At 38.0% G+C, this 24574-nt stretch overlaps 2 protein-coding genes across 2 annotated transcripts in view; both read left to right on the plus strand.

Annotated features, from left to right (window-relative positions):
- The window catches only part of ccdc102a (coiled-coil domain containing 102A), an 18270-nt gene extending 8084 nt beyond the window's left edge, over positions 1-10186 (plus strand). Inside the window, exons 4-10 of the mRNA XM_077519330.1 lie at positions 1-97; positions 1846-1954; positions 3405-3521; positions 4221-4430; positions 4567-4737; positions 5744-5847; positions 6795-10186. The exon at positions 1-97 is cut by the window's left edge and continues 154 nt beyond it. Coding sequence (XP_077375456.1) covers positions 1-97; positions 1846-1954; positions 3405-3521; positions 4221-4430; positions 4567-4737; positions 5744-5847; positions 6795-6930 — 944 coding nt within the window. The 3' untranslated portion in view covers positions 6931-10186. The remainder of the gene's footprint in view (positions 98-1845; positions 1955-3404; positions 3522-4220; positions 4431-4566; positions 4738-5743; positions 5848-6794) is intronic.
- A 4310-nt stretch (positions 10187-14496) lies between these two features.
- On the plus strand, positions 14497-24481 carry dok4 (docking protein 4). The gene is made up of 8 exons (XM_077518357.1): positions 14497-14795; positions 17068-17175; positions 17678-17792; positions 18271-18390; positions 20789-20978; positions 22229-22367; positions 23456-23567; positions 24303-24481. The coding sequence occupies exons 1-8, from the start codon at positions 14730-14732 to the stop codon at positions 24446-24448; spliced, it is 996 nt and encodes a 331-aa protein (XP_077374483.1). The 5' UTR covers positions 14497-14729; the 3' UTR covers positions 24449-24481.
- The last annotated feature ends 93 nt before the right edge of the window (positions 24482-24574 follow it).

The following is a 24574-nucleotide window of genomic DNA, read 5'->3' on the forward strand; positions in this document are numbered from 1 at the left end:
GGGGCGATATAAGCACCACAGAAGACGACTTGAGCAAACTCCATGCTTTACAGCTTCGTCTGGACGAGTCCCAGAAAGTCCTGTTGAAGGAGAGAGAGTAAGTCACTCACTTTTTGCACTGTAAATGATCAATGGGTTGGAATGTACCTTTACACACTTGTACCTTCAGGGTACTCCAAATAAATATATAAACTTGACTCATACATCTATCTGCTCATACAGTGATCTTGGGTTGCCAGCTCACAAGGGTAATAGTGTAGGGAAGTAGTTGGGAAAAAAAATCACATTTGCTCGATAGATAGCTTGATACTGTAGATATGTCGATAGACTAATTCAACTAACTCAAATTTTGTCAAATCGATACATTTTCAGACAAAGCTGCGGAAACTACTGAAAACACTAATATGCATGCCAGGCAAGTACCACACACATGCACACCAACTCCTTGTTTGTCCTCCTGGTTTTTTCCCAAATCTTATTTTTTGTGATCTTGTTGACATATATTTAGGTTGACAATTTGTCTTACGGGAGTAATGGTGTGTCAGCTGATCTCATTCGATTTACATTTGGCTGAATAAGCCTTATGAAACTTCTCATCTTGAGCAGCACATATCATATGCACCAACAGCTTAGTGTTCCACTGCTGTTATTTTGAAGGTGATGTATTTGTGCACGTTCACCCTCTGTTTTCACAGACAAGTGCACATCAATACTGTTTATACTCCTTGTCTTCACAGACAAATATTCTTGGTGTTTATAGATGGAACACCAATCATTATCAAAAATGTCCACTAAACTAATGTTTAAGACAGAAGACAATGAGACAATTCGTTTACTCTGCATTGAATGGCAACAACATCAGCAGGCAGTCACAAAGCCTATAGAAATGACTAGAAACAAATGTTTCGATACCGGTATCGGGAGAGGCATAAAAACAGTGGTATTGGCACCGGCAAGTACTGAAAAGTAACATGCAGATGTTATTATTTCCAACACTAATATAGGACTTTGGATGCAGCATCTTGTGTTTTGCTTGTGCACGACATTCACTGATGTGTGACGTGTTCACAGAGTCATTCAAAATAATTATCGGTTGTGTGCACCTTGGCCTCTGTGGGACAGTGTGCATGCATGGAGACACACAATTACATATTAATATAACTTTTATTAACAGATTATGAGGAATATATTATATATATATATATATATATATATATATGCCTGTGAGTATTGTTTGATTATTACCATTCTGTGTATGTTACTAGAGCATTTGTGTGAATATTTTTCGCTTGTCAGTTTAGCCATCCCGTAACATGTAATGCAAATTATTGTCAACGTAATTTGATTTCCCATGTATTGCTAGTAATAAGCTTTCTAAAATGAAGTGTTGTATCTAACAATACGTTGTGTGTAATTCATTTTGGTTTATGTTTAATTTTACAGTTAACTCCAACTGTGGTATCAGCAGGGTGACCAGATTTTCAAAATTTAAAACCGGGACACTACAGTGTTCGCTGAAAATCAAATATACAATAAATTGTCACCAGGAACTTTTTATAACAAATTTAATTGCAAGTCAATCTGCTGACTACCAGTAGTTGTGGTATTACCACAACATGGAGACGTCAAAGTAATTTTTTTTCCTCAAATAACCTGAGAGAGGAGATTATCTTTGATGTTTAAAACATTTTACGGTGTACAGTACACATGTTGAAGTGTAAGGTAAGTTTGTTATCAAAGACCCACTACAGACTTAAAAAAGCCAATTTTCGAGAGGTGATTTTGAATGTGTTCTAATATTTTGCAATGTAATTGATTTGTGTTGTGTTTTTTTTAATATCACAGAGACAAGCTTGCATTAAGTAAAAGCATCGAGAAGCTGGAGACAGAGCTCAGTCAGTGGAAACTTAAATATGAGGAGCTGGGAAAGAGTAAACAGGAAGTCCTTAAACAGGTAAGCGATACATGGTTTCATCGTTGTACTTTATTATATTGTTCCTGATCCACACTTTTATGTAGTTTACCCAACACACATGACTTTGGTAGTTGGTGGTATTTGATCAAGGCAAGTCAAAACTGAATGACATGTTTTCTTGTTTGAGTAGCCAGAAATGCAGCCAAACTACATTTTGCATTTGCAAAACTAACTATAATTATAGTGAAAATGTCCTTAGTTTTCATCTTTGGTAATTAAATAATAATTTAATAATGAGCCTTTGGGGTTGATTTTTAATGTGATTTAAGTATATCCATCCATTATCCTCCCTTCTTACTTTGACCGTCTCCAAACATTTTTGTTTTTATTTTATTTGAACTGAGTCAAATGCCATTTTTAGCATATGTCGCGGGTCACTAAAAAATGGACGGCGGGCAGCAAGTGGCCCCCGGGCCGTAGTTTGGACACCACTGCTTTAACCACATTTCGATTCCCAAAGCCACAAATTACGGTATTGCCGCTTATATCCTGTACATGACATCATCGGCCGGCATGCAGGCCACCAAAGGACCCAGATACAATCTTGCATCCCCATCTGAACTGGTACACCCGGCCCACCTGACTGGGGACCGACCCATGTTTCACTCCAAGGTTTGGTCAAAAGTTGACAGCCCTGGTCTGCAGCGGTTTGCAGCAATAGACGTAAACAAGTTAATCGCACTGGAGACACAAAAGACCCAAAGCGAGGTTTTAGTTGCGCCTTAGCAGCACCCACGTACAATGTACCGGTAGTCATTTTTATTAGTCAGTTGTGTTCTGTTCTACTTTTAGAGAATTATCAACACACATAGACACAAGATAAAAATACAACCACTGCACTAGGGCATGCCCCTCAAACCACAGACATTACAACTTTGTTGTTATTGATCCCAAAGGGATCAATAAAGTCTAAGTCTAAGAGTTAGCCGTCTGTGTTGTGCCATGCACCTGATCAGTGGTTGTTTGGTTTCCCCAATATATGTCTGTGCATTCTTCACTGCACTTGACTGCATACACCAGATTGCTTTTCACATTGAGTATGGGGTGTCTGGTCGGTTGGGGTGGATCAACATTTGTCTCAGGGTGTTACCAGGTTTGAAGTCTGTCAGAATGTTTTGTTGGTTGAAAATCCTTCTGAGTTTCTCAGACAGACCTGATACACATGAAATGATAATATTGTTCCGTCACTGCTTTTCCAAAAGTACAAGCTGGGGGTTAACCACAGGTTCGGTTTTCCAAGACAGAGCAGTCCAGTTGCAATTGATTCAATGCCCTGACAAAGAAATTACCTGGATGAATAAGATCCACAAGCATCCTGTAATACTGTTTGAAATTTCGCCTTGGTTTATCAGTTAACCATTTTCCATTTGCTAATTGCACAATTAAGTTTTTTTTTTTCTTCATAATTCGCCTCTTCCATTGCCACCAGCTGAATCTGTTGAGGGAAATGCATCAAGATGAACTCGGTCGCATATCCGAAGACCTGGAGGATGAACTTGGAGCTCGTACCAGTATGGACAAGAAACTAGCTGAATTACGAACTGAGGTAACAGGCTATTTTGTTTTTTGTTTGTTTCAGTCAATTAACACGCATTGGTAAACACTGTTGGATGCAAATTGTTTGAAACCTCAGCTACAAAATCATATAATATGGTATTCTTAGCAAATTCTTGAAGTCTGAATACACCAACCAATGGTTAGCCAACATAGCTAACGGTTGCCAACATGGCCGAAAACTCAAGCCGACAACAAACTACTATGTACTTTCTGTGTGTATATATGAGAAGTAATTGTTCCTCCTTCCAAAAAAAAAAGGTAACCAGAAGCTTTACGACCCCAGAAGATCAAAAGCGTAATCATATCAGCTTCATTTTCACTATTGCTACCTCAGATTAAAAATTGTTGTCCAGTATTTCATTGCGCTGTTCCAAATGTTGAAGGAACTACTAAGTCCACTCATTCGAGGCAAAACACCAGCTCACGCGATTATATCTCTTTAAGAAACATCTGATGTTCACACTGCTTCTTTTCCATGAAAATCGGAGGAACACAAAATTAACAATTAGTAATGAAAACAAATAAAATATGAAAGAAAAAATTAAAGTACATACAACTTTGTGGATGTTAATTACTGCATGTATGCAAGTTTCCACTGGGACATCCCTAATATATTTCAATCCCACCGCTCCTGTGTAAACATTAGTTGTGTTTTATGAAATAATAAGGAAATATATGTGGCTGTCAGATGGAGAGATTGCAGGTGGAGAATGCAGCAGAATGGGGTCGCAGAGAACGTTTGGAGACAGAGAAACTGGCACTGGAGAGGGACAACAAGAAGTTGAGGGCTCAAACTGAAGACTTGGAAGAACAGATAGCTAAGAAACGCCGCCAGGCTGCAACAGCAATCGACACTGACCTCAAGGCCATCCAGACGGAGTTGTTTGAGAAAAACAAGGTACATTTCTCTATGTTTTATGGACATAGATTTGGGAAAGCCGTGAAATGTTTTCTTCTTTCTGAAAGCCTTTAGTTAGTTTAGTAGGTTGTATTTAGTCATTACGCTCACTTATGGTTTGTTTTTGTGTATTCAGGAGTTGGCTGATCTTCGTCACATTCATGCTAAGCTGAAGAAGCAGTTCCAGGAGAAGACAGCAGAGCTAGCCCATGCAAATAGGAGGGTGGAGGGCCATGAAGTTGAAGTAAAAAAATTGCGACTGCGGGTGGAAGAGCTAAAGAAAGAATTAGGGCAGGCCGAAGATGAGGTAAGAACTGAAACTTTGGGATGCTTTGTTTGATCGTTCATCTGGCAGAACAGTGAATGTCATAATTGTTTTATCCACCATCACAAATCTCTGACTTCCAACTACTTCACCCATGCACATGACCAGGGCTTGATATTAACCTTGTTGCTCACCAGCAGTGCTGGGAACGTTACTTTAAAAAAGTAAAGAGTTATAGTTGCTCATTACTTGCTTAAAAAAGTAACTGACTTAGTAATTGAATTAAGTTCATAATAAAATTAACTCGTTACCAGGCAAAGTAACTATTTTCACTACTTAAAGGCGCAGTCTGCCGGATTCACTCAGGAAAATGCACTTTTTAAATACAGGATGTACACACTAACTTTCTCTCAGTCTACACATCTGTGTTTATGTTAATCTTTGGTGGTAATTTCGTCCTTTTCGCGACCCTTGTGAGGAATAAGCGGTCAAGAAAATGGATGGATGGATATATGATGATATTTTTTGATTTTGAAAATTTTGATTTTGTAGAAAGAAAGCATATCTTGTTTGTTTTGTTTGAAATCCAGCGTGTTGGTGTTTACAATGTGAATGAAGAGATGCCTAAGGTTACATACTTTGGGCCAGTGTTGGGGGGTAACACGTTTCAAAAGTAATGCGTTACAGTAATATATTACGTTTAGTCAGTAATGATGTAATATAATGAGTTCCGCAATAAATTTTGGTAATATTATTAGTACTTACTAACTCCCATAACGCGTTATCGTTTTGTGACCACAAAAAAACACAATCTCCAATTAAGTGAAATAAGCCGTCCATTACAACAGGAGGAGCAATGTAAAGCAATCAGCTGTGAGGAGAGTTGCTTACTAGGGTATATGCCACGGAAGAGGCGGGACTTCCGACAGACTAACATCTTGTAGCATTACTTTTAAACAAGTCCTGAGGTTCAGTGCTGCTGAACTACTTGACTGAGATCCATATTTGTGTTGCTGTTCTTTATTTGTTTTTTATATATGTTTGTTAGCTGGATGAGTCCAATAACCAGACTAGGAAACTTCAGAGGTCCTTGGATGAACAAGTAGAACAGACGGAGAACCTGCAGGTACAATTGGAACATTTACAGTCCAGGTAAGACAGACACACACATGTGCATGCATTTTAGTTTGATTGATTTGCTAGCGCAAAACACAATTTACTCGAGTATAAAACTAGATAGCTTTCTTCATTCATAAATATTCAACACAACTTCACGTAACGCAACATACGTGACAGTATGCCGCTATCTCCCTGCATGAAATTATACGGTCAAATACCGAACTGTATGGAATGCTTATGAAATAAGATTAAAACAATAAATAAAGCAAAATTGCGAGAAGGCAAGTTTGCTGGAGGTCAAAATGGGTTTTGAGGACCAAAATATAAATAATGCTTACAGTATCTGCTTTGCTTGGCAGACATGAATGCATATCAATTGCAGTGAGGTCCAGACTTTGACTTTACCGCTCCAAAACATTCTTTTTTTTGTCTGTTTGTTTGTTTTTTGTACTTGGCCACTCCAAAACATTATTTTTATTTATTTATAACCTGCTGGTATGTTTCAAGGCAAATGTGAGATGAGCTTTTGTGGATTTTGTAGATTTTTTATTTATTTTTTTCCGCAGAGGTTTTCTCTTTCGATAGAGTTCAAATCACTTTCTTTCTTTTTAAATTTCTTTGGATCTTAATGTGTTTGTTTGTTTGTTTGTTTGTTTGTTTGTTTTAGCTGATGTAGACTGATGTCACTCTTTTAAATCACATTCTCAAGAACTGACAAATCATTCAACAAGGTCAAAGTCAACTGCTTTTTCCCTTAATAATTCACATTCTGAGCTTGCATTTGTATTTATGGTACTTGGGTTCTCTGTGAGATATTCAGATTGGCTTGATGATTCAAAACATTTTAAGTATGATAATTATTTAAAAAGGGGGGGGGGGGGGGAATTGAATACTCCTTTATATACTTTTACTAGAATAATACTTTTTTTTCGGCACTTTTTTATTCTCGTTAAATTGCAGCGTACGTATCTTTCTTCTAGACTTCGACGGCAGCAGCTCAGTCCTGGCATGTTTGGGAAGATGCGATCAGCTCGGTTCAACCCTGATAATGCAGATGGTCCAACCAGTGACATGGATGAGGAGGAAGAGCAACTGCAGCTGCAGATCCATGGATGACACGCGTAGGCGGAATATATATGTTCAAAAATGCCAGTTAACTCAATGACATGAATATTTCTATTGAGAGTGAAAAGGAATCCACTTTTCTCGAGCGACGAGAAGTATTACTACGACAGTACTTGCTCAGTAGGAAGGAGTTGCAGCATCAAAGCTGTACCAACGAAACAAACGTGCAAGTTGCTCGCCCTGATGACCCCTTAAGCGAGGAGGTGCTGAAAGTCCCAACAACGATACTAGCTCAGTACATCAGGTGCATTGGATACTGATGGCTTCTGGTTGATAAGATGAATTTAGCTAAATTGAAAGCAGTACCAATGCATTTTGTCACTTTTGTTTCTGGAACGAGTTTAACTTTTTTTGCGACTTCTACCTGCTGTTACTGCTGGACTGCAAACATGAGGATATTCACGGAGATCTACCACTGAAAAAGATGACAAACAAACATTTCTGAAAGCAGTTATTTATAGATGTGAAAAGGTTCCATTTATATGAGAAGCTTTCCTAATTGTCAAAATATACACAATTTCTCTCACTTTTACACTCACATCCATGTACAAGTTAGTCTTCACCTATTTATGTTTATTATTATTATTATTATTATTATTATTATTATACTTTTGTTACCAGTTTTGGTTTGGCGGAATGTCTGGTAAAAGTCATATGAAAGACATTTCCTTTTACTTTTGACTTACTTTGACTTTTGTTGGAAGCCACCTCATTTGTCGTCTCATCATAAATTACTATAGATATTAAACATTTTTGTACCTTTTTTTGTACCTGTATGCGATTAGTCAATGTCACTAAAGACTCATTATATTGTGTTGAGTCGCAGGTTCTGTGTTCAAGTCTTGGCTGACTGAGCACCTGAGGTTAATTGAATGCATTCCAGCTCACCCACAACCTTGAATATTGAAAATAGAAATAATAATAATAACAATAATAATAATAATAATAATAATAATTTCCTTACTGGCCAAAGAAAAAATAGTATTGTAATTAAAAATGATCATACACAAGTTTTTAATTGTTGTGTGGCCTTGAGCAGCAAGAAGGGTCATGTTTACGATTGGATCTGACATTGAAAGTTTCACTGCGCAAGATTTGATTTGTGACAGGTATACAAAAACTATAGGTGAATTGAGGATGATCAGGATGGTGATACAGACAATTGGTGGCTTAATGAACATAAGGGCAGTGAACCAATTTGTAGATCATTTTTAAACTTCCCCAAAATTCCAAACTTACTGATTTTCAAAAAAAGACCAGTGGAACAAAACCAAGAGTAAAATATTATCTAAATTCTCATATATATTATTCTTTGCGGGCGGCACGGTAGTCGAGTGGTTAGCACGTCCGCTTCACAGTTCTGAGGTCTCCGGTTCGAGTCCAGGCTCGGACCCTCCTGGGTGGAGTTTGCATGTTCTCCCCGTGCCCGCGTGGGTCTTCTCCGGGTACTCCGGTCTCCTCCCACATTCCAAAGACATGCATGGCAGGTTAATTGGGCGCTCCGAATTGTCCCTAGGTGTGCGTGTGAGTGTGTATGGTTGTTCGTCTCTGTGTGCCCTGCGATTGGTTGGCAACCAGTCCAGGGTGTCCCCCGCCTACTGCCCAGAGCCAGCTGAGATAGGCGCCAGCAGCCCCCGCGACCCTTGTGAGGAATAAGCGGTCAAGAAAATGGATGGATGGATGGATTATTCTTTGCTGCAATGTTGCAACTATTATGTCTCTGTGTATTTGTGGGCAGTATCCAACCAGTGTAGTGCCTTTCAATATAATGCTTTGAAAGAGTATTCATACTAGTGTTGTTCCAATACCGTTTTTTGGCCCCCGATACCGATACCCAGCTTTGCAGTATCGGCCGATACCGATACCATACCGATACTTACGTTTTTTTTTCCTCAACATGAAAAAGCTGTCCTGCTATTGGTTCAGAGCAATGAAGGGCCAATAGGATATCTTAAATCGTCATGCAGTGAACATGTCACATACCAGTGAATGTCGTGCACGAGCAAGACACAAGATGCTCCATCCAAAATCCTATATTAGCGTTGGAATTAATGGTATCGGCATGTTACTTGTGAGTAGTCACCGATACCGATACCACTGTTTTAATGCAGTATCGGCACCTCTGCCGATACCAGTATCGGTATCGGAACAACACTAATCATACCCCTTCAAGTTTTTCACATTTGTGACCTTACAAACTTGATTGTATTTTGTTGATGTTTTATGTGATAAACCAACACAAAGTAGCACATAATAGTGAAGTGGAACAAAAATGAAATGTGGTTTTCAAAATTTTTAGGCCAATTTAAATCTGATTAAGTACGATGTCCTTTTGTATTTGCTCTCCTATACTCTTATATCCTGACAATATACAATCCAGTGCAATCAATTCTTCATAATTCACCTAATTAGTATAGAGTACACTTGACTCTCACTCTAAAAACATCTGTTATGTGAAGGCCTCGACTGATTGTTATAGACCACTAGTAAAGGTTAAAAACAGCATCATTAACATAAGGAATTTACCAGACAGGACAGCATGGTTAGATTACATGTATTCAAATCGCCCAGTCAAAGTCCAGACCTAAATCCCATTGGGCATCTATGACTGCATTTGAAAATTCACAGAAGCTCTCCGTCCAATCTGGCTGACCTTGAGGGAAAATTTCAGTGTCCATTTGTGCAAGCTGGTGGAGACGTACAAAATATTTGCAGCTGCTATTGCAGAGAATGGTGCCTCTACAGAGGGGTGAATGCAAAGGCACAATACGTTTTTCCCAATTTTGCCTATGTTTTTTAAAACTGTGTCATTTACATTCCACTTAACAGTTTTGTGCAACTTGAGTTGTTGGTTGAAAGTTCAAAGGGTATGAATACTTTTTCAAGGCACTCTAGTGTAAATTATTTTTGAGAACCAGGTTGTACAATCCCTGAGGTTGATCAGGTGATTGAGTGAGGTGAGAAATCTAGTAAAGTTACCTGTATTCAATGTGCTTTGTGTGAATGACTTCTTTTCTCAGATTCTAAATATTGAGTATGTGGTTAAATAAAACACTGAATTGTCAACACCATCAAGTGTCATGACAGAGCAATTGGGACCAAGGTTATTTTTAACCAATCAGGGTTATGATCTGTTTGTGTTGTTGTTGTCAGTAGTTAGCTTTTAGTTTTATGAATGAATTTTTATCACAGGGGTTTTGTATCATATCTATAAATGTTGTCAGTACCAATAAAGAAAATGACAAAAGCGAGCATGTGTTTGCTTTTATGCCGATTGGCTGTTGCAACACGATGTGGCTTTGAGTTCACATTTTCAAATGCAAGCATATGAGCGATTACAGAATTTGTAGGCGCTTGGCCCGAACTTGCGTCACATCAAATGCATCATCCGTGCTTCCTAGACCGGTACGGATTCACACCTGCCCGCCTAATTGCGCTGCGAGAAAAAGCTCAACATGCATTTGGCCTGACCGCAGCATTAGGAGAAGTCAACATGGCGGTTACTCTTAACTCGGTGGGAAGCTCCCTGCTCACTGAAAAGTATTGGACTTTGGATTGTTACAATTTGATTTGTGAGGTTTATTTTGATTTCAAAATGTTATTTGACTATAACAATATGCCTGGTTTGTATGCTCGTTATAGTACAACATGACATTACTTTTCACTGTCTAAGGTGCATTACATTGCGGAAATGCCCGGATGTTCGGCATCGTGTAAAGGCTGAAAGTGAGTCTTCAGAAGAGATTTAAAAGGCAGTGATTTTGCCTGCCGGAGATTTGTAAGGAAAGAATTTCAAAGCCAAGGAGAGTCAGGAACAGGAAGGATTATTAAGTAGTGCCTATAGGACATGCTCATATGGAGATTTATGGACTTAATCATCGGATTCATCTTCTCAATATAACTTACTGTGTTAGTTCTCGATGAAACCCTTGCAATATAAAAAGTCTTTGAGGAACTCGCTGTGAAGGCTCTAGATGAAACCCTTGTAGTATAAAAGGGTTCTCAGTGGAACTTTCTATGAAGGTTCTTTTTGAAACCCTTGATATATAAAAAGGTTCCCAATGGAACGTTCTGTAATGGTTCTAGATGAAACTCTTGACGTACAAAAGGGTTCTCAGTGGAACTCGCTGTGAAGGTTCTGAATGAAGCCCTTGAAACATCACAGGGTTCTCAGTGGAACTCCCTGTGTGAGATCTCGAGCTCGAGACCTTAAAGGGTTCTTTGTTGAACCTTTCATACAGGGTTCTGTGTGGAACCTTTCATAGATGGTTCTGGGTATAACTTGTGTTCTCAGTAGAAACCTTTGAAAGGGTTCCAGGTGGAACCTTCATAAACGGTTCTAACAGGAACCAAAAAAAGTGTTCTCCTCTGAGGACAAGCTGGGGATCCTAAAAAGGTTTTAACAAGTACTTTTACTTCTAAAAGTGTACATTCAGGAAGTGTTGTGGCTCACGGGTATGGTGTGGATCATGTGTGAGTCAGTGGGTCCTAAATGCAGACCACTGCCTTAAGTGCAGAACCCCCCACCTTGAGACCAACATCCATCTGTAAAGGGAATGAATGCTGCCTTGGCCTTCATTATACCAATTTAGTAATGTGTAAAAACACGTGATGTTTTCTGTTGTAACCATCTTGGGTTATGCCCTGTTGCTATTGTACATTCTGAGTTCTGATGATTGTGCAAAGGCAGGGCATTATTAAAATAGAATTATTATGGATTTTTTTTTTTTTTTTTTTTTTTTTAGGCAAGTACACGCGTCCGAAGAGTTCTCACCGGTTCACCCCCACAACAAATATAGCGTCTTATTTGAAAGACTCTATATACTGTAATTATAGTTTGCTAGTTTGCGTTTTTAACTATAACAAATAATAATAAAACCAAAAAGAAGCACAAGATAAAAAGTGTAAACAATTGGGGGGCAATCCCCCACCCCTCCAAACAAAAAATATATATATTAATACGTGAATACGTGAAATATGCGGGCGTCCACTGTATTGAGCTTCAAACTTCATTTGCGTCTGAGACTGAGAGCGCGAGATGTACTTTAATACAAGTAACTTGATTTAGATGAGATATAAACTTGAATGCAAGTATGCACAGTGGAGTTCCAGGAGATAAAAACAAACAAACACACAACACCCCCCCATGCACCCTATGAACAGTGGATGATGGTATTTTGATTGATCCCATGATGACAGTAGAGATGGTGCTAAAAACTGTTGACTAAGCAAGACACTATATTGCGATGGAGTTTGTCGTTTCTATTTTTTCCCCCCGCTTACTGTGCATGTGTATGGCAAAACCTGGTGCCAAGCTCCCAACTTAATTTTCTCTCCCTGCATTAATTATTTCACTCCATTCTCATGAGGCCAGTAATACAAACAGCATGAAAGAAAGAGTTACAACTGCTATGTGCACACCGCACAGTAATGTGACATGTCTATTAGTTCTAATGTTTACAAGTGTTGCTTTTCCACTAATTCTTTTTTCTTTTTTTCGTCTTAATTCAATTGAGCGAATATTGTCTTCCATCCATTTTCTTGACCGCTTACTCCTCACAAGGGTCGCGGGGGGTGCTGGAGCCTATCCCAGCTGGCTTCGAGCAGTAGGCGGGGTACACCCTCAACTGGTCGCCAGCCAATCGCAGCCTTACGCTACATCTTGTGCGCTAACTCCTCTGATCTGAAAGTCTTTCCTCACCACGTTCTGAAATCTTCTCTTTGGTCTTCTTTGCCTCCTACCTACTACCTAGTGTCTCCATTTTAAGCATCTTTCAACCAAAATATCTACTGTCCCTCCTCTGTGTTTCGACACTCTCTCAATATGGCCTCTTTGGCTTTTTATCTAAACCCTTCCAGTTTGTATTGTCTCTCTGACAAGCTCATTCCTTATCCTGTCCATTGTGGTCTGTTTTATTAAATTCTTAGTATTTTATTATTATTATTGTTTGCGCCATGGAGCAGGTGTTGCTCGCCTCCTAGCTGGTAGGAGGGAGCACATAATTCCAACTCTGGAATCCCTTCACTGGTTTCCTCTGCATTCAAGAAGTCATTTTAAGATTATTTTGTTTCAAATCTGTAAATGGTCTTGGCCCACCTTATGTCTATGAACTCATTAACGCCTACACAACTGCCCGGCGCCTCCGGTCAGCGGACCAGATGCTACTGGAGGTACTGAGTAGTACTAGGTGGAGGTTCAGGGGGGGAATCGAGCCTTTTCCTTTGCCGGTCCCAGTCTTTGGAATGACATAGGAGAAGCCCTTGTAATCTGTGATTTAAAATATCAAACTATGACCTCATACACAGTGTTTACCACGTCTCTCTCTTAGGTCAGTTTGGGGTTCGAGTCTCTGCTTTGACCTTCCTAAAGCCCATATAACCGCATATAAAAGTCATCAGAGTCCAACAGTATTTGATTTTTGCTCATTTTTCTATCTAGATTCGTCAGCCTACTTGCACAAGAAAACAAAAAAGACAAATGCAGGAATGACACAAAGACAGACTCAGGTGTCGGAGTGGCGGAGGACCCAAATGCAGGAAGCAGGGAAGTGAGGCAGGCTTGCAGGTGTTACAAACAAAAAGGGGATTTTATTTTCCAACTCTGAAGCAAAGTAACAAACAAAACATACTAGACTAACTCGAAGCGAATGACAGACTTTAAATGATCCGGCAAAGAGTGCAGGGAAGGAGGGAACAAAATAGGAGCAGACTAATTAGAACATGACAAACACCTGGACATGACACAAGGGGCAGAGGGTGCTGATTGGAAGACAAGAGGACTGGGATGATGAGTTCAATGACGAGGCAAAACTAAGACCAAACCAAAACCGAACCAAACCAAACACAGGTGGCAAAACAAAATCCAAACCATGACAGATTCTAAATAAAAGACATTTGCAAAATTTGACTAAACTGTTACTTCAAAAAAAAAATTTAGCCGTCTAGCCTTCAATAAATCTTGCATGTTTTTTTGTTCTTGTTTTTTTTGTTCTTGTTTTTTTTTTTTTTTTAATTATTATTTATTTATTTATTTATATGCTGAGAAATCGTACACAAGCACAGAGAGAGCATGATGACGAGTACCACAAAAGCTCTTGACTATGGTGCAGACGCGGTTATTTACCACTACTTTTGTGCTGACCGCTAAAAAAAAACCTGTAATCAAATGAAATGTCTTTGTTATGCAGCAGACAGACATTAATTAATTCATTTTTTGATTCTTTAGTTACAATGCTCTAAACACAATTATTTAGCTGCACTAAGAACCATGCACGCACACAAGCATATACACCCAATCCTGAATACTCGCCCTCAATAACATGCATGAATAATGAATGATAATGTTGTGCTCCTCCCTCTTCAATAAATAATATGTCCATCAAAATGTATCCATGTATTCTCTCTCTCTCTCTCTCTCTCTCTCTCTCTCTCTCTCTCTCTCTCTCTCTCTCTCTCTCTCTCTCTCTCTCTCTCTCTCTCTCTCTCTCTCTCTCTCTCTCTCTCTCTCTCTCGCTCGCTCTCTCTCCCATTCCATTATTTGGTAGCAGCAATGAGGAAGCTCAGGGAAGACTTGTCTGGTGGAGAGTGAACGAAAACAGCACAGACCAAGGAGAATATACTGGAGAGTCAAAAGATGACAACAGATCTCAAAATTCCAATAGAACCAAAACAAAAGTCGAGAGGAGGGCAGCGCGTGGAAAAGGAAAAACAGCTTTATATCAGAGAGGAGTGAGATATGTCCAGCATATTCAATTCAGGGGGCGAGGGAAACATCTAGATGATATTTAGAGATGGCCTCAAACTTCAACGACATTGTCAAGCAGGGCTATGTACGCATGCGCAGTCGCAAGCTCGGGGTAAGTAAAATCTGCACTTACAATTTCTGCATTCAAACAACCATATTTAAGTTAACCTGAAATACATTTTGAAAAAATGTGGAATTGTTCTGATTACTTCTGGGTAATTTAGGTTATACACAAGGTTGCTGTCATTATGGTACTGCTGTGCCCATTGTTCCACAACAAACAAAAAAACAGGAATTGATTTTATATTAATAAACCATAAAGATTCTCTAAGGCTACATTAGCATTGGAGGGCATGATGGCCAATTCTGATTTATTTTGTTAAATCCGATATTTGTATGTAATCTTAATCTTGTAAACCAAATGTGACTTATAATGTTTGCATGGCTATATTACTGCTATCAAGGCAAATGTCTATTTCATGCTTTGTTTCAAGCGAGATTTTAAATTAAAGTCTAATATAAAACTAGATCTGCAAACAGCTATAAAGGGCCCTCACAGCTCTGGCCATTTTAGGAGAGTGGCACATTGGGGTGCATTAAAAATGAATGGAAATGCCATTAATACATTCCAGGCTCCCAATAAAAGTCCAACAAAAATTTGTGGAAAGTGTTTTGTAATGAGAAAAATAGCACTTCATGGTATTGTACTCAGATACAGGAATGACATCTAGATTTTTTATTTTTTTTTGGGGGGGGGTCTGGGTGCAAGGCAGGAAAATTTGTTCTTTAGTTCAATTACCTTAAGGATTCAAAAAAATTCTGCTGGGAGATCAACCTGTTTTGGGTGGAATTGATAACTATACTGTAAATGTAGGGCTAGAGCTCTCATTATTATTATTTGTTGTCATTATTATTCTACAGATGCATATTTGGGGACATAAACATGCACGAAAAGTCACCAAACTTTGTCACTTATCGGGCTCTGAGAATTTTTTTTTTAGATGTTTTAAAGTGATGCACAATTACAAAAAAATTGATTCTGTAGCGGCCCTTACAGCGCAAAAATAAAATCCAATCTCGGTATGTTTGACCTACTTGAGAAACGTTTGTACAGAACTGTATAAAGAAAAAATAGATTAATACCTCACGTGACATTCTTCACACAGCCACTGCAAACAAAAATGTATTTCAATCCAACTCCCGGCTACCGGGAGATGAGGATTTCACAACGCTATGTGCTGGTCCTCGTGGGAAATTAGGGATGTAACGATATCCAAACATCACGATACGATATTATCATGATATGAAGCTCACGATACGATAATTAGCGAAGTGTTGAAGGGAGGTTCGAAATATCAAAATAAGGTCACAATATTATAAAAAAATGTGCTCAATCTAAAAAAAGCACATTATTGTGCTTTTGTACATGACAGCAATGCATACAAGCAACTTACAATCTCTAATAACATTTAATATCAAGACATTTACTTGCTAATACATACACAAATTAAGTTCCTCCATATATTGACTCGGTTCACAAGCATATTATGTTCCCCTTCATCTGACCATTAGTGTGGATTTTAAACATGGAAGGGCCAAAGCATCCCTAATCAAAATGAAAGTACACTTAAAAACAAACAAAAAAATAGCCACCAGGGGGTGCTAGAACTGCACAAATGGAAATCAACCTGACCTTTTTTTTTTTTTTTAACAGATGACCTCTTTTTAATATCATGACATGACAACGATATATTGAGGCAGTTTTAATATCGCCATCACAATATTGATGTTATCATTACATCCCAATGGGAAATGTGGTCTTCATTCAGGCAAAACTTGAGAACACTACTGCTTTTGTCCACATGGTGCCGCCATAATCAATGAAAACTGAAACTTGCTGGGCTTTAAGGCTCATTTAGCGAGTTTTGCCTTCAGAAATTCACTCTGAAACCTAACACAACTATAAGAGTGGTGTGTTCAGAGAGGCAGAGTGCACTTGGAGCGTACGTACTGTACTCGTATTTCCAAACGCACCACAGAGTGCGATCACACGTGCTGCCGTCTTCTGGTTAATTATAAAATATATATATATATTTTTACGTGTATTTTCTACAGTGGTCAACAGTGCTAAGAGGTCACACAATTTTATTGTACAGTCAAATCTCAGCAAATCGCAGCTTTTTCAATCAGAAAAACCCGTTTTAACAAATCACAATTGAATGTTCACCCCTACCACGCAGCCCTAATAATTTGTACAAAAACAATAGGGACCTTGCAGTGGTCGCTGCTGGGGCCCTAACTAGTAACACCCTTATTAAATCAATTAACTTTTTTTCTGCCAATGACTGTGCAACATCAAAACATCGTTTTTGTGCATGTTACAGATTTATCGCCGTTGCTGGTTAGTTTTCAAGAAGTCGTCCAGTAAAGGGCCTCGTCGACTGGAGAAATATCCTGATGAGAAGTCTGCCCTTATCAGATCCTGTCCTAAGGTGTGTGTGCGTGTGCGTGCACGTGCGTGTGTTTACAGTCACGCTCCTTTGAAGTTGAAGATACCGTATAGTGACTGACCGCTGCACATGACACATTGACATTACGTCAAGGTTTTGGCTGTCAGTTGCATTGTCCGTGAGGTAATAGCATCCACAGGTGGCTTATTAGAAAATGGATAAAAAGTAAGAAGTTAAAGAAAATACAAGACGGAAGATAAAATACAAGAAGGTAAATAAAATACAAGAAAGTAGATGGAATACAGATAATATAAATTGACTCATCCAATTTTAAAATTAGTGTCATGGTAGGTAGTTTCAATATTTGGCTCAATTTTAATGCAAGATGCAGGTCTGTCCAGACTTGATCTATTTTTACATGAGATGAAAAAAAAAACATCATATAAACATGACTATTTTAATTTTCTCGCTCATCGTGTTTTTTTTTTTTTCTTTACCCCCTCCCAATCCCTTGTATTTTTATTATTATTATTTTTTTGCCTAGGTGACAGAAATTAGCAACGTTAAGAGTGTCACACGACTGCCTCGGGATACCAAGCGACAAGCAGTGGCCATTGTATTTCCTGACGACACCTCACGCACTTTCACTTGTGAATCAGGTAATTATGAGAGAAATACATGTTAGATTTTTCTCATGATCAAGGTCTATGTAAAATAACATGTTCTATTGATAATGCGAAGAAAGCTGAAAGGTTATGACACTGAAACTAATCAGTCCAATCCGTCTACCACAGAAGGATTGACAGTATTATTTTTTTCTCACTGCTTTGATCCATCTCAAACAGTGTTTTCTGGCCTTTATTGAGCTTTCACAAAATTATACATTAGAAACTATACAACTACTGTATAAATTTCCAAAATGGTGGCTAAATTTTTAATTTCCATTTGATAAAAAAAAAAAAAAAAAAAAAAAAAGATTTAATGAAATGAATTCAGACAATTTCCCGTGGCACACCTAATGGTCACTAACAGCACGCTAATGTGCCACAACACAATGGATGAACTCCTGATTTCATCTACCCCAGAGACTTATTTTAAGAATTGGCTGTTTGTGTTTTTGGCTATTGTTTCCCACAGAACTGGAGGCAGAGGAGTGGTTCAAGACATTGTCAAGCGAATGTCTGGGAGCACAAGTCAGTGACATCAGTATGGGAGAACCAGATCTGCTGGCAGCTGGGATGCAATGTGAACACACAGGTCCAATCATCAAATACTATACAAATACACACTAACACGCACTTTTAAGAACATTTCTAAATTTACTTGTGAGCCAATAATAATAATAATAATAATAATAATAATAATAATAATAATGATAATAATAATAATAATAATAATAATAATAATAATAATAATAATAATAATAATAATAATAATAATAATAATAATAGGGCGGCACGGTAGTCGAGTGGTTAGCAGCACCCCCCGCGACCCTTGCGAGGCCAATAAGCGCAAGAAAATGGATGGATGGATAATAATAATAATAATAATAATGAGCTGTGGGTTGTGACTGAAAGAACCAGTGATAATTTCGTCAACGAATAATTTTCGGCATAATTTTCGTCACAAATGTTTTTTTTTCCCCCAGATGAAAAATAAACAAAAAATAAAATAGAAGCCATTCATTGAGACTATAATGATAACTAAAATTGACTGATAATTTTGTCAATGACTAAAATGAAAATGAACACAACACAGTGACGAAAAATAAACACAATCCATTCAGAAGGAATGAAACGTGGGTGGGGAAAAAATAACCAGTCAGAAACTGTTCAATGTTCACTGCACTTTATTTAATGTACAAACATGTTTACATTCATTGTGCAGCTGTAAAATTAATCTCAAGCAATTATGCACTTTTTCATTTATTTATTTAAGTTATATTATTGTCAGTTCAACGCTTCATTGAAACAGTAAAGACGCCGTTGTATTAAATGTGTCTTGCGTGTTAAACTACAGTTACAAATAGGGATGTCACGATAAGGGCAATATCGTGATATCGTGATATTAAAATGCCATAATATCGTCGTCGTCATGTACACAATATTTAAAAGGAACACATCTGTTAAAAAAGTCATGTTGATTTCCATTTGTGCAGTTCTCGCACCCTCTAGTGGCTAGTTTATTAGTGCAATTTAATTTTCATTAGGGATGTTTTGGCCTTCTATATTTAAAATCTATGCTAATTGTCAGATGAAGGGGAACCAGATTTGCTTGTGAAACGATCAATGTGTGCTTGCATTAGCAAATAAGTGACTCAATATTGTTATTAGAGATTGTAGGTGGTTTATATGCATTGCTGTAATGCACAAAAGCACAATATTGTGCTGTTTTTTTTAAGTATGAGCTCTCTTTTTTTTTTACACTATTGTGATCTTTTTTTTAACACCTGCACGATATCGTGATAATTATCGTATCGTGACCTTCATATCGTGATAATATCGTATCATGATGTTTGGATATCATTACATCCCTGGTTACAAATAGGTGTTATAATTTTCTGTGTAAAAGTTTAAATGTGTGCTGAAGGAAAATATCAACTAAACTGTCAATTTGTCGACTAAAATTGCTTTTTTTTCGTCGACTAAAATTGCTCTTCATTTTCGGTGACTAAAATTTGATTAAAACTAAAATAGAATCAGAGGACTAAATTATGACTAAAACTTTAATTAATTTTAGTCAAAAGACTATAACTAAAACTAAATTAAAAGCTCTTGTCAAAATTAACACTGGAAATAATAAAATCCCGGATACAAGCGGCCGAAATGTGTTTCCTCCGCAGGGTGTCCGGGCTCTCCCTTCGAGATAGGGTGAGAAGCTTGGTTACCGAGAGGGACTTAGAGTTGAGCCGCTGCTCCTCCGCGTTCAGAGGAACCAGTTGAGGTGGCTCGGGTAACTGGTTCGGATGCCTCCTGGACGCCTCCCTGGAGAGGTGTTCCGGGCATGTCCCACTGGCGGGAGGCACCGGGGATATGTTTACAAAACTAACTAAAACTAACTATAATTATAGCAAACATGTCGTTCGTTTTATTCTTTGGTAATTAATTTAATGCATGAGCCTTTGGGGATGATTTTAAATGTGATTTTTAGTAGATTTATTTTGATATAAACCGGAATAATGACGTTTGAAAGTATGTCACACAGAAGTGACGTCATCTAGCAGCAGCCAATAGAAAAGCACCTTCAGATGACGTTATGCCCATGGTGTTTTTTTAAATATTGCGCACAAGTAATACACATAAAAAAAACTAATACTAATACTGAAACTAACAAACTAAACTAAAACTAAGCATTTTTAAAGAACTAAACTAATAAAAACTAACAGAACCACCCTGAAAACTATAAAAACTAACTAAAATGAAAAATTCCAAAACTATAATAACACTACTGCCATATTACAAATGAATTGTTTTGTATACTGTAGCATTTTTCTAAATATGAAAAAGCACAAATAAATTATTTGTACAATTTTTAGGATTAAACACAATTTCTCTTTATAGAATTATGTGGCCCCTGCATCCTGCTGATTTTCTGATGAAAAAGTTTGGACACCCCTGACTTACGCCGTTCATGTCATTGCTTGGCTTCTCCCTAGAGCGTTTTAATGTATTCCTCCTGCCTTGCCCCAACTTGGACATCTATGGAGAGTGCATGATGCAGATCACCCATGAGAACATTTACCTCTGGGACATTCACAAGCCGCGTACCAAACTGGTTACCTGGCCGCTCTGCTCCTTGCGACGCTATGGACGTGATGCCACTCGCTTCACCTTCGAGACAGGAAGGTAAGACTTGATGCATACAGTATCGATCTAATCAGACAAGATTTTTTATTGCACCCTTTTGACGAACAGACTAGTGTTACATATACAGTCGATCCTCACAACTTGCGGGGTAATCGGGAATCGGGCCAGCCTAGCGAATAGTGAACATTTCCGTATAATCGATGCTTATTGACAGAAACACATGGCATAAAACATTAACAATAAGACAATAAATTATCATGTACTAATTATTTCCGTTTGATGCATTGAGTGAGTTTTTTCTATGTATATTGAGATGTCCTACTCTGTGTGGTCATTGAATGCACCTCGTCGACTACTGAACGTGATGTACTGTACTTGATGTAAGTTTGTTCATGTTTTCAAATGAAACAAACGTAGTACTGTCGCACGTACAAAGTTACGTTTTGTGGCCGTGATTTATGGCTTACCACCATTGTCTTTCCGCTCCAACTACCTGTATACACCTTTCTTCGAGCACGCACAGCAGAAGCCAATGCACATCTTTGTGGCACCAATGGAACAACATCATCTTTTACATTGAGCCACACCCAGGATGATTTTTTTTTTAATTTTTTTTTACCCACATTATATTAATAGTAAAGATGTATTTTCAACGTATTTAATGATATTTAATGACATTTCTAATTTAAATAAAATCGATTTTTGGATATTAATATCGATTCGATTAATAAATGAGAATCTCGATTCTTTTATGAATCAATTTTTTGGCACACCCCTAGACTCGAGTCATGACACTATGGTGAATCAACATATCAGGGCTAGCAGTGATGATGTCTTTTTTTTTTGTTTTTTTTTGTTTTTTTTTTTTGTGCTGTGCACGAGCTATTGGCCAAGGTGACCACACTCAGACTTGCTTGAACAACTTCAGATCAGAAGTTGTGGACACAAGTGATAACAGCGTTCAAGTTCTGGGGAAGTCAACTCAAACCTCATTTCAGATTTAGATTAAGAGCATTTTTAACCTTATTGGATTACCATTCTAGGGGCAATGTCTAATACAATTTCCACTCCACCAGGCATGCACTCCACATATTTAATATCAGTCTGATGCATCTAAGACAGGAATTTACCATTCTACATTCTCTGTAACACTTATCCTCACTTGGATCACGTGTGTGCCCGAGTCCTTGTTACAGTGTCTGATTATGATACAGTATAATGCAGTGGGCCCATTTTCATCCCAACATTTCTGTTTCACTTCCTCTTTTTTTTTCTTTTTTTTTAAATAGGTTGTGTGACAGCGGTGAAGGTCTCTACACGTTCCAGACCAGAGAAGGAGAACAGATCTATCAAATGGTTCACTCTTCCACACTGGCAATTGCTGAGCAGCACAAGAAGGCTTTGTTGGAACTGGAGAGAAAAAACAGAGTGAGATCCCTCGCTATGATTATGACACAACAATTCTTTTTGCCCAAACCTACAACTTAGGGTTCGAGATAGCAACCAATGGCCGATGCCACAGTGTGCGTACTGTACAATTTGATTGTGGACAACAACCATTTTGTCTGCTCACAAAAACTGACCAAGAACTTAATAGTACAAAAAAATGGTAACATGAATAGGGAGTCAACAAATGTGCAGCAATACAGGGGCAATATCTTAGAACAATGTTTGCACGCCTTGTCTATCTAAAGTAGCTATGCCACAAAAATTGAGTTGTGAAAATCTCTCTGTCAATAAGGTATACTGTATCTCATTCGCTCCCAGCCATTTTTACAGAAGCAATCTTGTTCGCCCCAGCTGTTTTACTGGATTTTGACTGATTTTGCAAGGCCCATAGAATATTGCTATAAAAAAAATGGAACCTGTCAAAAGAAAGATTAAAGTCCCTTCTTTTATCAGAAAAAAATATATATTTTTATCTGTTTCTGTTTTGCAGCAATTATCATTAGAATATAGCTAAGTTTAATCAATTTTTATAAATCTTTTTAAAATTGTGAGTAATTGAGCTTTTTTTTCTTTTTCTTCTCAACATGGCCCTTTTGATCTGCTGCCACCTGCTGGCCTTTTGTGTAATAACTACCATTTCTGCAACTGTTCTTTGCAGTTGAGAGGCTGCATCAAAGCCTTCTATATGCTCTAGCATTAAAAAAAAACAAAAAAAAAACATATCAATAAGTTATTGGGAGCAAATAAGTTAATAAAATGACAAGATTTACCCGAAAGAGTGAAAATCCTGAAACTGTCCCAAAATTTAATAGCTTAAAGCACCAATGAAGAATCATGATGTTTGGCTTTTTTACTTAGCTTTACGAGACATTTTCAGTTGTTTGGAACAATCGGATCAGTAACAGTAACGAATTGCCCAATTCGTCAGATAAAGTTCAGTACTTAAATTCATACCAGTCCATAGTTTTGGAAAAACAAAATCAATTTATTAGTTTAAATCTGCAGAATTCCTATTTAGTGTTCAATGTCACACAAGTTATTACGAATGTTGTCTGTTCAATTTCCAGTTGATGTTTCGAGGTTCAGAATCAAACTCCTACCCATCCACCCCTATTGCCATACTGCCCAGATCAGCCTACTGGCACCACATTACTGGAACCCATGGAACCTTGGACTTTGGTAAGTTGCACACCATCCTTTGCACATCCTCATTTTCCTCATTGGGATATTGGCACATTGGAAGCAGAATTTCTTTGAAAATTGCATAATAAACCTTTACATGTGGATTATTTTTGCTAGGTGTGAGTGTGTAAAGCTCATTGAGTTTTGGTGAATATTAAGATCTGCAAAATATATATTTTTTGCCTCAAGGGCTAGGTGGTGCTGTATTTCTAACTGAATGCTGTCATAGAGATATCTTCAGGCCTTGACTATAAACATACATGTCAAAATTGGGGCATGATCAACATCTTAAGGCTTTTCTGTCCAATTTTCAACGGGATCCCTTTAACGAGCTTGGCACAGTAGCTAAAAACATAAAGTATGACATTTATTGTCACCACTAGGTGGCGGTATATGTATAACCGAATTTTATCATATAGATAGATGTTTTCAGGCCGTGACTATTAAGTTGCATATTCATTGGTTGTCCTTTCCATAACATAATGTTTAGAAATGTGGGGGAATGCATCAATCAATCAATTTTTAGAAATCAATGGTGATTTCATAACAAGCAAAAGTAATGAAATGAAAATGGCTTCGTCACTTCATTTTTATTCCAATATCCTAATAAAATTTAAGGCATTATGGCTTCAGCGCCAAACCAGAAAATGGTCTTTGATGGGAGTTCATTAGCAAAGTGTTGTTCCCTGCATACATGTAACCAGGAGAAAACTGTTTGTGCTTCGTCTGCAGGCAATGCTTCAGAAGAGCTGCTCCTGTCAACTTGTTTTCCTGCTGAACACTACGCTTCTCTGCCCTTTGAAAACAAACATGCACAGTCCCAGCCCGATATAAACTCACATTACCAAAGATTCCAGCCTACTTTCCCCGGGCTCTGACACGTTCACACGCCGTTGGGACTGGAATGAACAAATCTGCTCAAAACATCAATAAATGTATCTTGACTATCTAGTAGCATTAACCTCTTATGAAGTTCATATTTGGCTTCAGTAGGGGTTGTCTAA

The sequence above is a fragment of the Festucalex cinctus genome, chromosome 4 (assembly GCF_051991245.1).
Source record: "Festucalex cinctus isolate MCC-2025b chromosome 4, RoL_Fcin_1.0, whole genome shotgun sequence".
Taxonomy (NCBI): Eukaryota; Metazoa; Chordata; class Actinopteri; order Syngnathiformes; family Syngnathidae; genus Festucalex; species Festucalex cinctus.